General features: G+C 43.1%; 1 protein-coding gene across 2 annotated transcripts in view; it reads right to left on the bottom strand.

Annotated features, from left to right (window-relative positions):
• COL9A3 (collagen type IX alpha 3 chain) overlaps window positions 1-13,038 on the bottom strand; it is a 44,387-nt gene that overhangs the window by 21,328 nt on the left and 10,021 nt on the right. For both annotated transcript variants that reach the window (XM_026056882.1, XM_026056891.1), the window contains 10 exons: window positions 9,073-9,108; window positions 7,724-7,747; window positions 7,136-7,189; window positions 6,373-6,426; window positions 5,396-5,437; window positions 3,892-3,948; window positions 2,102-2,155; window positions 1,547-1,600; window positions 970-1,023; window positions 94-147 (listed from right to left, as the gene is read on the bottom strand). In XM_026056882.1, coding sequence (XP_025912667.1) covers window positions 94-147; window positions 970-1,023; window positions 1,547-1,600; window positions 2,102-2,155; window positions 3,892-3,948; window positions 5,396-5,437; window positions 6,373-6,426; window positions 7,136-7,189; window positions 7,724-7,747; window positions 9,073-9,108 — 483 coding nt within the window. The remainder of the gene's footprint in view (window positions 1-93; window positions 148-969; window positions 1,024-1,546; window positions 1,601-2,101; window positions 2,156-3,891; window positions 3,949-5,395; window positions 5,438-6,372; window positions 6,427-7,135; window positions 7,190-7,723; window positions 7,748-9,072; window positions 9,109-13,038) is intronic.

Here is a 13,038-nt window from a genome sequence, read left to right as displayed (position 1 = left end):
ACTGACAGGAAAGAGCTTAGTGCAGAAAAGGTAAACTTTAGGCTTTGATTGCAAAAGACAAGGCCACAAGGCCACCAAGAAATGGRTACGTACAGCTTTCCCTGGAGGTCCTGGGATTCCAGGTGGCCCTCTGAAACCGATGTCACCCTGCAAAGAATAATATGTCATTGTAATGCTGTCATTGGCAGAGGGTAAAGTCCCTACCTTATATTGCAGTCTAAGAAAACGCATAACACCCTGGAAAGACACCCCATACTTCTTGCTGGTTTGTAATACAGTCTTGCAAAAGTTTCCCTTCTGAATGAGGTTTTTTTTTTTTTTTTTTTTACTGTTTACTGTGGATCTCCCTACCATTATCTCTATGATTTACTGATACCATTCATTGCCTTGACATCTTGAAAACACACATGTTCCTAGATTTGGAACATGGCTTTCTCAAAATCAAATCATTCAGCCTCTAGGCCCATGGTCAGGGGACCCTGGAAAAAGACCAAGGTCATGATTAGCTAGAGGTTAATCCAGTTCTCCCTGAAGTCTTTGGTGCAGCATTAGACCTGAAACCCTGGTGTTTCTGGAGACTYTCCATGTCCTGAAAATCTTTGTGCATTCAGTGGTTCTTTGGCTTTTTCTTGTAAGGAGACAGGAACAGAGAGTTAAATGTTCACAAAATGTTTCTCCTTTTTTTGCAAGATTCTGTAGCATGGTCAGTCCTGCAGGGGCAGCACTTTGTCCTTGTCTGAATGCTCAAATTAATACTGGGCCTGATCCTGYGAACCCCTCAGACAGAGAGACTCTTCCTGCCTTTGGAGGGATGGTCTGCCTGGAGGATGTGCAGGAAAGGGCCTGCACTTTGCATCTTTACGTGTTCCCCAGTGGTCTTCAGTAAGGACAAACGTACACMCACTGTCTGGACTTCGCAAGGGGGAAATCAGTGGTGGAGTGAGAAAATCAGGAGAAGGTTTTTCTTACTCTGTCACCAGCTGGACCCATCGGACCAGGCAGTCCTCTTAGTCCTCTTGGACCCTAATTAAGAAAACAAATCAATTAAAACCCAACCACTATTAAAATATAAAACAGAATGATATAGTAACTCATCAACACAGAAATATTTAAGAAACATGAGGAGAAATGGAAAACTCAAGTCTTCCGATGCACAGACAAGACTTTTTGCCCATTGGTGACAATCTCTGAGCAAGTGGCACTGTGTGGATTCCYCCATACAGCGCATGTGTTCAGAGTGTCTGCTCTCTTCAAGCCACTCGCCAGACTCTCAAGCCAGTCCAGAGCTCAGTCTCAAATTCAGACAAAGAATACCAGCAAAAAAGCAGCTATTGCTTGCATATCTCATCCAAGGCGATGTGCCAATACCAAGACCTGAGTCAAAGCTCAGTGAAGCCAGCAGGACCCTTCCCACCAGCATCAACTGACTTTCATATCTCTTATCAGGCAGAGGCAATAGCTGTTTTTGCAATGCAAAATGACTAATACTGCCCTTCAGTTTCACAGTAAAAAGGTCATGGGAACTGGTCTGAAGAGCAGGTGTTACCTGTAGGCCAACGCTTCCGGGAATGCCCGGAGGACCTGGAGGGCCAGGACTACCCTGAGAGAGAAAAATGAATTAGACTGGAAGAGAGACAGCTTGAGCCTGCCAACCCAAATCCAGGTATCTTCCCATCTTATGTCTCCTTGAGCTCCCTCCCACGCAGATTTAGGCTTCAGAATCTGCTTCTACATTATGGACAATTTCTTCTACATACAAGAACACTTGATCAGTCAGGAATTTACCTGAGTGATTAATGCAGGGCTTTTTCCTGAGCTGACATCCCTGCATATGAAACAATAGGAGTTAACTTATGAAGCTAATCTTGAACACTATGATTATTGGGAAGATGAATCTTGTTGAAGTATTAACACACAGACATGCATACAGAGCAGTGGAAGCAATTACACTTCAGTCATATGACAAGCCCAATCAAAAACTCAATTCCTCTTTGTTRTTCAGCCAATTGCCTCATTTCTTCCTGTCTTCTTGAAGAAACACTTTGTCAGGGTGTTTTTAAAGAGAAAAATCCTCTCCCACCTCCCTTAAGATGAAGTTTACCTTCTCTCCTTCTTTTCCTATTTCACCAGGTTCTCCTTTGTGACCAGTGTGTCCCTAGAAATAAGAGCCCAAATGACAAACGTTCCAGTACTTGTTTTAAAGTTTAATTTTTGTTAGATAACTGAAAAATCTAAACCCAAGTAACATATAAAGAACTTACTGGGAAAATAAACTGTACCTGTGCTGTAAAGGTGTGAAAAGACCTGTTTTGGGGCTAGCCAGCCATGAACCGTTTCTGTCTGTTGTGCTAGGTATCACTGTGTCAGAATTGATGTGATTTCAAGAAATATCCAGATTCAGTTTTCAGGAGTGACCTGCTGTGAGACTAGGCTACAGGTCTCTAGATACAATTCTCAAAAACAGGTCAGTGACCAGAACTCAGTTCCAAGCACTTTTGAAAACAGGGCTGAGATGCTCTGAAAACCACATTCTGCATCTTTAACCTCTCTTTTGTTTAAGTAATCTTTAATGTCTGCATCATCAGGCTTGTGATGAAATCCATGTCTCYGAAATCTTTTATATAAACTCAGATTCAGTTTGCGTGTTGGCTCCCTTCCTGTTACTGTGGGAGAGACTCAGACTAATTTCAGCCATGGCAGATGTTATTCCTCACCATGCAGAAGGTCTTATGCATCATTTGCATCCTAATTGAAGACCTTCACAGGTCTTTCCATTTCATAAGCTATGAATTTTGAATAGTTATGCCCTAACTGTTGTGTGTTTCTAACGATATCTGTGACTCAGCTCAGAGACCAAACAGACCTGCAAAAAGCCCAGTTCACAAGAAACCGAAAGCATTTCCCAGGAGATATTCCACCCTTGCCAACTTCTGCTAAATTCTGCTATAAAGACCCCAGTCCCTGTTACTTCAGCTGCTTACTGGAGTGTACCTACTGCACCGAATTCATGTGAATGATGGTGGGGATGGAGAAGAGGAGGCTTAACTGCTGAGTGAGGTTTCTTGAGGGTTGCAACCTAAAATTTATGTACGAGCATCAAACAACATAAACAGAAAGCTGTCTGTTGCTACACAGGGAATAAAATAACAATGAAATTGTAATTGGTCATGTGAGTTATGTCTCGCTACGGTAAAATATGTATCTCTGTATTCACAGGACCTGTGAGCACAACATAAGAACTGAAAAGATTTTTTACAACTCTGAACCCCGAAAAGGCAGCACACTGTTCTTGAGACAGCCCTAGAGTGCTACTGTCTGTTTGTTCCTCAGTCATCAGTTGAGTCCAAAAACAAGGCCATCTCGCCAGGCTTGCATGCTGCTTAATCTTTATGCTCACCCTGTGCAAGGGGTTAAATTTCACTTTTAGGAATGAATGGCAGTTGTCAAAATCAGTAATCAAAACTTGTATCTAACGAAGGTTGCCATCTGCAAGGGGATGGAGCCACAAACCTGCGCAACCTGTAAATGCATATACTTACTTTCAGGATGTAAAACTCCTTGCTGCAGTTGAAGGGAGAGTGCTCCTGAACCTTGCTGGGCCTACGGACTTTGCAGAATTGAGTTCTGCAGCAGAGCTGCTATTGCAAAGAGGGCAGGATCAGGCCCTTATCCTTCTCTCGTCTCACACTTCACTGCTTTAGGGGGTTTCTGTCTCAACAGCATATACCCAGGAAAATGCCTGGCTGGTTTAGACAGGTGTAGTGCATACAGGAGAGGTGGACTGTATGTTAAACAGTTTAAGCTCAAGTGATACTTTCACAGCCCAGGGGCTCATAGARGCATTTATTTTGGGAGGCAATCCCTTTTATTTGCAGATAGGATTTTTCTTACCTTGAACCCTGGCATTCCTGGGGGGCCTGGAGGACCTGGTGGGCACAAAGCTGGGCACTGCAAGAAACAGAAGCATTCTCTGGTACACACATGCATCTGGGAAGCTACTTTCATTACTAGGGAGAGGAGACAAGGCCACGTCTGGAAACACACATTAGTGGGCTCYGTCTCTACATCCACTATAACTAATTCATTCACAGAATGATGGATCCACTGGCATTCCGCCACAGCAGGGTGTCCCAAACTGGCCCTCAGGCCACAGGTAACCCACAAGATCACTGATTACAATTGGTCTGCTTCACTTTGAGTGATTGCAATCCAGAGCTTGCTGGAAAGGTTCAGGATGGACCGTGAGAAATTCTGAGGGCTGACAGTGGTCCACAGCCCAAAACGCTGGAGAACCACAGTCTCTCAGTGAAGCTGGACCTGTGTCTTGCAAACCATTAGGAACATACTTAATTTTATGTTCCTGTGGACCACCATTGATTTCCATGAGGCAACTCACTGAATCAAAAAAAAAAAAAAAAAAAAGCACACGCATTAGAGATTATAGGAAGGGGACCTAGTGAAAAATTAATCCAAATACCAATAAGCTGGTATCTGCAGAGGTCTAGGGCTGGGTGAGCCCGTAGTGGAAATCCGGTTTGACTGGGAACAAAATAGAACATGCATGGAAATTTAATGAGGGTCTAGAGCCTGTACTCCAAAACTGTATAGATAGGGAATGAGACTTTTTTCTGCAGTTTTTGTTTGTTTSTTTCTTTCTTTGAATAAAACCTCAGGCTACACCTCTTTAGCAGGAATTCAATTTTCTAGTATATTCCACAGGGTAACTTAAATAAAAAATTCAGAAATAGTATCATTTTCTATTAAGTTCTACGTGACTTGCCATAAGGCAGTCTAAACAGACTGAGCTTTTTTGGGGCATGCCAATTAGAAAACCAAAGATGCTGTCACAACAACAGCTGCGAAATCTAGAAATGTCACTTTCATCGTTCTTTGGCTTAACACTCCTTTTATTCCCTTGAAATAAAGGAATCAAGACTTTCGTATATAGAAGAATGTCTAAACAAAGCATATGCCCATAGGAACACAGTACCATCATCCATGGAAATAAACAGTGCAACATGCACGACCTTTTCTTTTACAAAGCAGGGCTGGAAACAGATGCGTGAAAAGCTGTTGTCGTTTGTCAAACGTTAAAGTTGTTTTTGTTAAACTGGCAAATGAGGAACATATGCAAAACCTGCATTTTGGAAAGCAAACTGGAAAGCAAGGTTGAGCACAAAATGAGCCCTACTATATCTAGCTCCTTGAAAGAACACCTCAGTTTTGTAAACAGTTATGCATGCAGGGGGCTTGTATGATATGGCAGTTAGATCCGTGTCTACAGGTCTGACTGGTGCATGTTGAATGACTTCACATTCACCCAAATATGCCAACAAAAAGCCACATCAAGGATTGAAACAAAAAATATTTTCATGCTACATAAAGAAAAACCTACCTGAAGATCTCCACCGCCATCAGGAAGGATGCCTGGAAGACCCTGCAGTTCACAAAATGTGCTCTTTTAAATACATCAAGACAAACACCAGAAGAGAGCATGATCTCTAGAAAATGCACTTTACAGACACAGCTGAATCAACACACCCTAGATAGCTAGGCACACAGTGCAAATTGCAGCCCCTGAACCCAGAGCTGTCACAAGCATTATGAGCTGCACCAGTCCTCAAAACAGACATGTCAGTCATATCTATTCCCCTGGAGACCAACAGCTGAGCTAGAAGAGCCTTGAGCATTAGGTCATGAAGGCAGTGGCTGAGAAGCACCACCATGTTTGGTCCTCCTCCAGGCCCAGGGGAAGTTCCTAGGGAAAAACCTCCCAGTCCCGCTATTAGACTCTCCAGAGAAACCACAGCAAACCCAAAGGAGGCCTGCTCGTCTCAAGTCCCGCTTGCTGTGAGGTTGAGCGACCTGCTCTTGCGCTGCGTCGTGGCAGGAGTMTCTTGCTCCGCGTTGGGGCTGAGTCACGTGCAGCACCCAACACACCTCCCAAGGCTTTCCTAGCGCAGCTGGACTCTTGACTACAGGTGCCAGGCTCAAAAGCTCTCGCGAAGGGCCTCTCTCGGGAGCGTAGCAYGACAAAAAGATAAACCCTGTAATGATCCAATCAGCTCTTACTTGAGACTTTTTGTCCACTCTGTGATCTGTCTACGCCATAAAGCCTGGACGTTGTTAGATTCCTCGACCCCTTATAGCACGAATAACAAACAGGACATAATCAGCATGCAGAAGTGCAGCCCGTGAACAGTCACTGCTCTCCTTGGGGCACAGTGTTTATGGCCTGCTGAAATTTAGCCCCAAAAAGGGAGTGCTCACAGCAATAACAGCAAATAAAACATGCACATTCTGGCAGTAAGGAGAAAATCCTGAACTCTCCATGGGGAATTTTCTCACATTTATTTGCAAGTCTGAACTTACGGGAGGTCCTGGAGGTCCAGGAGGCCCTGGGAAACCTGGCAGACCGAAAGGCCCCTAAAAAGGTGAGAAAAAAGTAAGAATTTCCCATATGAACCACTTGAATGAAAATGTGAAGGGAGAAGAAGAGTGATTACCAAATACCATTGCATATTTGTGAATAAGGGGCAAGATATCTCTAAGGTGGCTGAACTGCACCTCTCTCTCTGCAGAGGATTATGCGACTGCAAAGAGAACAGCACATGCACGAGCAAGTGTAGGGAGGAGGATGGGAGAATACATCCTGCACCTACATTCCCGCTTTCAGTGGCTCTGCACCTCCAGGGGAGCTGCGGGCACCCAAAACAAGTGTTTGCTTCTGCAGAAGGGGCCCAGTCAGATTGAAGGATCRGACCCATTTTGCTCAGTTGCTTCATATCAAGGATACTTAAAGAGGTGGAGTATCTCTCTCAATAAAGAAAGTGCATGACAGCTGGTAACTGACCACCATTACTGCGACATTGGCTGCTCTTTCGTTATTGCTCATAGTCGGTAAAGGAAGATATAGCTGCAAGCAGTTGTACACCATTGGCATTGCACTGGTTGACTGGAGTGACCCTACACACAAGCTGATATAGGGAATAGCACAGTAYGGGCTTTTGTAGAGCTTGCACAGTGTCTTGCTCATCACGCTCACAGAACAGAATAAGGGGCCAGAAATGAACCTCGCTCTTCCATGGCTGCAGCATGTTTGGTAAGTGGGGATCAAATGGTGGGAGAAACTCACAGGAGGACCCCGAAATCCGTTTCCACCTGGGAGTCCACTGGGTCCTGGAGGCCCCTGTTGAAGAGAGAAGAGCTTTACACCCTTGGCGATCTCACCTAGCTCCCAAAGTCCAGGGGCAGACAGTCTGGCTATACTCATTTGTTTAATCCTTCAGAAGAACCCAGTCCTGCACCCAAACAATCAGTTTACTGAGGTACACTCTTATTTTGCTCCGTCTCCCTGTGCAGCATGCTCCTGTTGCTGTCACAACACATTACTAACGCCTTCCCTCCTCTCTAGCACGGGGCAGCTCTGAGGCAGCCCAGGACCCACTGAACAAAAGCTGCTCCAGAAAAGGCCACCTCCAGCAACTGCAAGGCTGCCGTGCTTTGAATTTACGCCAGTGGCCAACTGCTCTGGGGTCAGGGTAAACGTAAAAAAGCACAATATTACCCACGTGCAGAACTCCATATTCCTCTGCCCAGCACAGGAAAAGCATCTAAGGCTTGGGGGGGATGTGTAGCACTCGGCCAAAAAACTTAGAGTACCCAATAAAGTTAATATGATAATTTAAGCCTTTTTCTCCTGAAAAAGAGCCTCATTACTTACTGGAGGTCCTGGTAGTCCTTTGCCCTGGAATCAACATTAAAAACAGGAAAAGATCACTTGGAAAGTAAACACATGAAGAGCAGCAGCACCTCAGAGAATGCTTCTTTAATTTTTTTTCCTTAAGTTTCCTTAGCACTCCCCTGCCTCCAGTTATTGCAATTTGCAATCAGGGCAGAAGCTGGAGTCTTTTAATGAATCCTTTTGTTGCCTCTTATAATTTGTATTCCCTTTACATCCCTGTTACCTAAGAGATATCTCTTCTCTGAAAAAAGCCACATACGATGCGACAGTGGGACACATGCATTTATGAAGACAACATTCTGATTTGTTAATGCACCTTTCCTGATTTTTTTTTTTTTTCCTAAGACCTCACCTCAGCTGACACCTGCTAAAAGTCCYGTGATGCAAGATCTATGAGGGGTGACAACACAGCAGGGTACCAAGCTAAACTATGGCCATCCAACAAAAGAACCTAGACTCGCCGCAGTGCCACACCTGCAAGGACTCACTAGTCTCTCTCTCCTGCTCTGCTCCTGTGCCCGGAGAGCACATTTAAACAGGCAAGAAACAAGACGTGGTGACTGCTTCTGTACTCTGTCTCCAGCTCACGACACCGGAAGAACACAAGTATTTCACTTGGTGCAGCAAGCTCCACAATTAGGCTCAGCTTGCTCGAACACTTCATCAAGAAACTGTTATATTAATAATCGCTGGAAAAGACTGTTAGCTTGCTTAGCCTTAAGATACTACCTTTTTTAGATGCAACATTAAGAAACAGATTTATCAGAGAAGTTACATTTAGAAATCGTTAGGCTTCGTAGTGAATGTGGATATATATTCACCATTTAATTTGAAGGAAAGGATTTGAGTGTTTTTTTCTTTCTTTTTTTTAAACAAAAGACATCAGTTCTGATCATCATCAACTTAGCATGATTCTTCTATTATTCCATTGATCCAGACAGATTAAACATGTTGCTAATATATAATGAGGTGTTTAACAAAGCTATATGGATTTCCAAATGAGCACAGAATGACCAGGAATTTTTATGCAGCTGAATAGGTCAATATATGAACGAGGCTATTTTTTTTTTCTCTTATGCAATACAAAAGATGTTATCTAACAGAGGGAGCATTTGACATGCCAGTCTTTATCCCCAACTGGATTGCTTTATATCATCTCAGTCTCAGAACAGGCCCTGGGTTACCAGAACAGGTCAAATATATATATTTAACAATCTCAATCAATATTTTTGCTCATTTGAACTTGAGTTTCTATCTTTTCTCAGTGATGGTTTTCATATAACATTACACACACCATCTTTACATATGCAGCTCTAAGAGATACTTACAGCTGGTCCAGGTGGTCCAGCAGGTCCTAATGCACCCTACAGAAATCAGACAGCAGAATATAAATTAGCAGGTCAATCACAGATCAAACAAACTCCACATGGCAGGACACCCATGTCTGTTCTGCTAGAAAAGTCTAGCAGTGTCTTATAGAAACAGCACACGATTACAGACACTCAGCTGAATTAACAGATAAAAAGACAGAAACTTATGGATGACGACTCTGATGTTCCTGATTTACTACTCAACTGAAGAACATTTTAAGACAGAAGGGATGGATGTTCAGAAACAGCCCCCAGCAACTTTCTTCACCATTTGCCAGGCACATCTGAGAGTCAAGATTAGATCATGAGCTGCTCCTAAAAGACTAAACACGCATTTCTGCAAATCACAGCAGGCCTCAGATTAGTCTCCATGAATATCTAAAGGTTCATAAAGTCAATCTCATTCATTTGAAAATTCAGAACGATTTCATGAAGTAGATCTGATGACTAAATTATCTGAAACTATTTACAAGCTTTGGACTTGTTCTAGTGAATTTTATTAATTCATACATTTTTTCTTCAAGCAAAGACATCTTGATTTGGCAGCTTCTGCCTTTTCATTAGCTTCCTTGGCAAATCCCCAATCTCCTTTTTCTAATTTGCATTCTTATTCTTAAGCTTGACTAGTTTTTGGTGATCTTATGTCTCAGTCTAAAATGAAGTAATTCTTGAAATTATTAAGTTCCTGCTTAACTAAAGATAATATGACAGATGGGCCTTCTTAATCCTTTATTTTGTTGCAAATATGCCAATTCTGGACAGTAGACTGTAAAATTAATTATAGGTAGCAGTTCTGAAACGGAAAGTGAATGGAAGTATAAATGAACAAATAAAAGAGTCTTCGTTATATGATGTATTTGACTGCCACTGAGTCTACAGAAAGATGGAGCAAGAGAACAGGTTATGGAAAGACTGGCTTTTGACAGTTCTGTTTTGGCAGGTGAAGTCATACAGAGGATTTGGACTGCCACACACCGGTGTTGTAGAAAAGCATGTTTCCTCCCTAATCAAATAAATGACTATACAGGCTCGGGGTGGTTGCTGATGAATAATATGATCCCCAGACCCCTTCGCTTCAACAATTAGCGGCTTAACTTTTGTATAAGTACAATGCAGCATTCACTATAAATAAAACATTAGTCAGCAAGAGGATAAGTCTCAATGTAGAAATGATCAACAACCGTAATGCTGCTCCCTGGGACTGCAGTGACTAAGAAGCTTCTTATTCCCTCCTCCTTAAAAAAAATATATATATATATATATATGTATATATATGTGTGTGTATATATATATAGGCAAGTACACAAGTGTGACAGCACATCAGAATGAGGGTCTAAAAGGCCGCTTGCTACAGATCTTGTTGCTGTCTTGTGACTGTTGCTTAGAGAGATAAATGTGGAAACATCTTCAGAGTGGTTCAAAAAGCTGGGCCARGCTGGGAGAATTTCTGTATTAAACTGATCCCACTCAAAGAACCATCTGTAAAAAAACCTATCATACGCCAGGACAAAAGTCAAGTTTGTGTGATGTAAAGAAACCTGGAGCTTTAGCTAAATTCTGTATGAATAAGATAGAGTGATTAAATAAATAAATAAATAAATAAATGTTCTTTTAGTCAGCAAGCCTGGCAAAACCAGTTCACTGAGATACAAGGTGTTTTCTAAGAAACAAATTTTATGACAGCTCCTGCATGACATAACAAAACCACCATTAGTGCTTAATGCTAAACAGGTATGCAAATCTTGGCAGGATCAGAGCTCAAAATCTGAATTCAGTTTGCAAAAGCTGAGCTTCTGGGCATCTCGTGAGAAGCCAGAATACAATGACAGGACCCAAACTAATACTGCATCAGGGCCTTAAACTGCAGCTGGTAGCTGTCAAAGGTGATGGAGCCAACTATTTACAGCTTGCTACACCCAGGTGGAAAAATTAGCATCATTAATAAGATAGTCTGCAGTCGCTCAGTAGTCCTGAAGCAGAAGGAACAGCTGCATAGGAAGTGAAAGAACGACCCCATTCAAACCCATTGTAGACCAATAACAATTGTCAAAGGAAAATAACACAAAACCTCTAAAAAGTGGGTCCATTAGAGGATAAAAACTCGGAAACGTTTCTGCAGCACTCATTACGGATACCAGGTAGCGGGTTGCCTGAAGAGAGCAACCCAAAAGCCACACGTGGAGAAATGCCCCCCCCCGTAGGAGCATTCTGACTGAGTGGCAGTCTCACCGCGGGACTGTGCACAGGGACCTGCTAGGGTGTTTCCAAGAGGTGCTGCCTGTGCACCGCCGACTGGCATCCGCAGGTGTTGGAGCCTACTCAGGAAACAGCTTTAGCCGCGATGGGGAACAGAACATCAAAGGCAGGCAGCTGACGGGAGCGGAATCATTCCGTTACTCATTTTAAGCAGCACAAAAAGGAGTGGTGAAGGCGAAGTGCCTGTCTAATTTGGGGTGAATGACGAATGAAGTAACAGTTTGCTCAACAGCACTAACACAGCCCTCACAGAGGATTTTTCTAAGCTGTGCTGATGCTCAGGAGCTGCAGAAGAGCCACATTGTTCTCAAGGCCCTGCTGAATGCAGCTCTTCCCTTGCATTCGTATTGTTCTCGCCTGATGTTATTCTGTGATAAAGGCAGGCTTAGTGAGCGAGGTGACAGACCCAAACACAGAAGCCATGCCGTTATTTACAGACTGCGTTAAACTCGGGCCAGAACAATCATCATCTCCCTACACAGGGAACAAAGAGCGACTACAGCGTGAGGCTCCCACAGTCTCTGGCCAGCTGGATTCTCCAAACTGGTTTCCCACAGGTTCTCAAAACACTGCACAAAAGACATCTGGGGAATGATTTCCTGATGTGGAAATAAACTGCATCCCTCCCTAGGCCCAGAAGAACAAGGCAGAGAGACGGGCAGACCTGGAAAGTATCACAGACCACTACCGCTTGCTGGTGATCCCAGGGAGGACTCCAGTCCTCTCCTAATGCTCTGCATACCAGATGAGATTAGAAATGTTTTCCCTTGTTAAAGAGAAAGATCCCGAGGACACAAGTGCCTCGTTAAGAACAGTCTTGTGAGGAAAGGACCATAATCCARTAAAAATCAACTCTGTTGCAAATGTCAGCTCATTCATTTTTCTTGCTGCATGTTACTCTGCTTTTCTTCTGGTCACTCTTATCTTTAGTCCAAAATCCTTACAACCACTGATGCCTACGGGATAAGCTGGGATCTCTTCCTGTAAAAAGAARACATTGAATTCCTGGCAGCTACTGACTTACACCCTAAGCCTGCCCCCACTGAAACCAGCCGCATAGCGCCCTTCAACTTGGCCCAGATGCCAGAAGGTTTGGGGCAGACCCAAAGTGCCAAGCGTTGGCACTTTACACTCATTGATTTTGATATTTGAGAGTCTACGATGGAGCACATAGTAGTGAACATTCCTGGTACTGTAAAAGATCATTCAGTCCCCGAGCAAGCTGATGCGACTCCGTTAAGTTCAAAGGAGGGACCCTAATTTATACCTCTGTTTTAATAACTGACTGACAACTCATTCTCCTGATAACAATGTTCTTTCTCTTTTGATGAGAAAACAATCTCAAYGTAGTTTTTCACTCTAAAGCAATATAATTTCTGAATATACAACTATGAAGCATGGGACATACTTGACTAACATAACATTCTGAATCCATAAATAAATATGAGTAATTATGTACTCTTAAAGCACCAGCATATTGCCAATTGTTTAGAAACCCGCTGATCTACTGATGCTTTCAGCAGTGCTTATAATGTTAAGCACTGAACTTCAAAATAGTCTTAAGAAACTTTCCAGTGAAAGACATCAGCATCCAGCAGTGAGGTAAGAACCCAGTTCCTCCTGGCTAAAAATGAGCCGTTTTTTATTGAAAGACTAAGTAGGCCTGAT

This window comes from Apteryx rowi, unplaced genomic scaffold, assembly GCF_003343035.1.
Source record: "Apteryx rowi isolate R43461 unplaced genomic scaffold, aptRow1 scaffold_0, whole genome shotgun sequence".
Classification (NCBI taxonomy): domain Eukaryota; kingdom Metazoa; phylum Chordata; class Aves; order Apterygiformes; family Apterygidae; genus Apteryx; species Apteryx rowi.
This window is presented reverse-complemented; position numbering and strand designations above follow the sequence as displayed.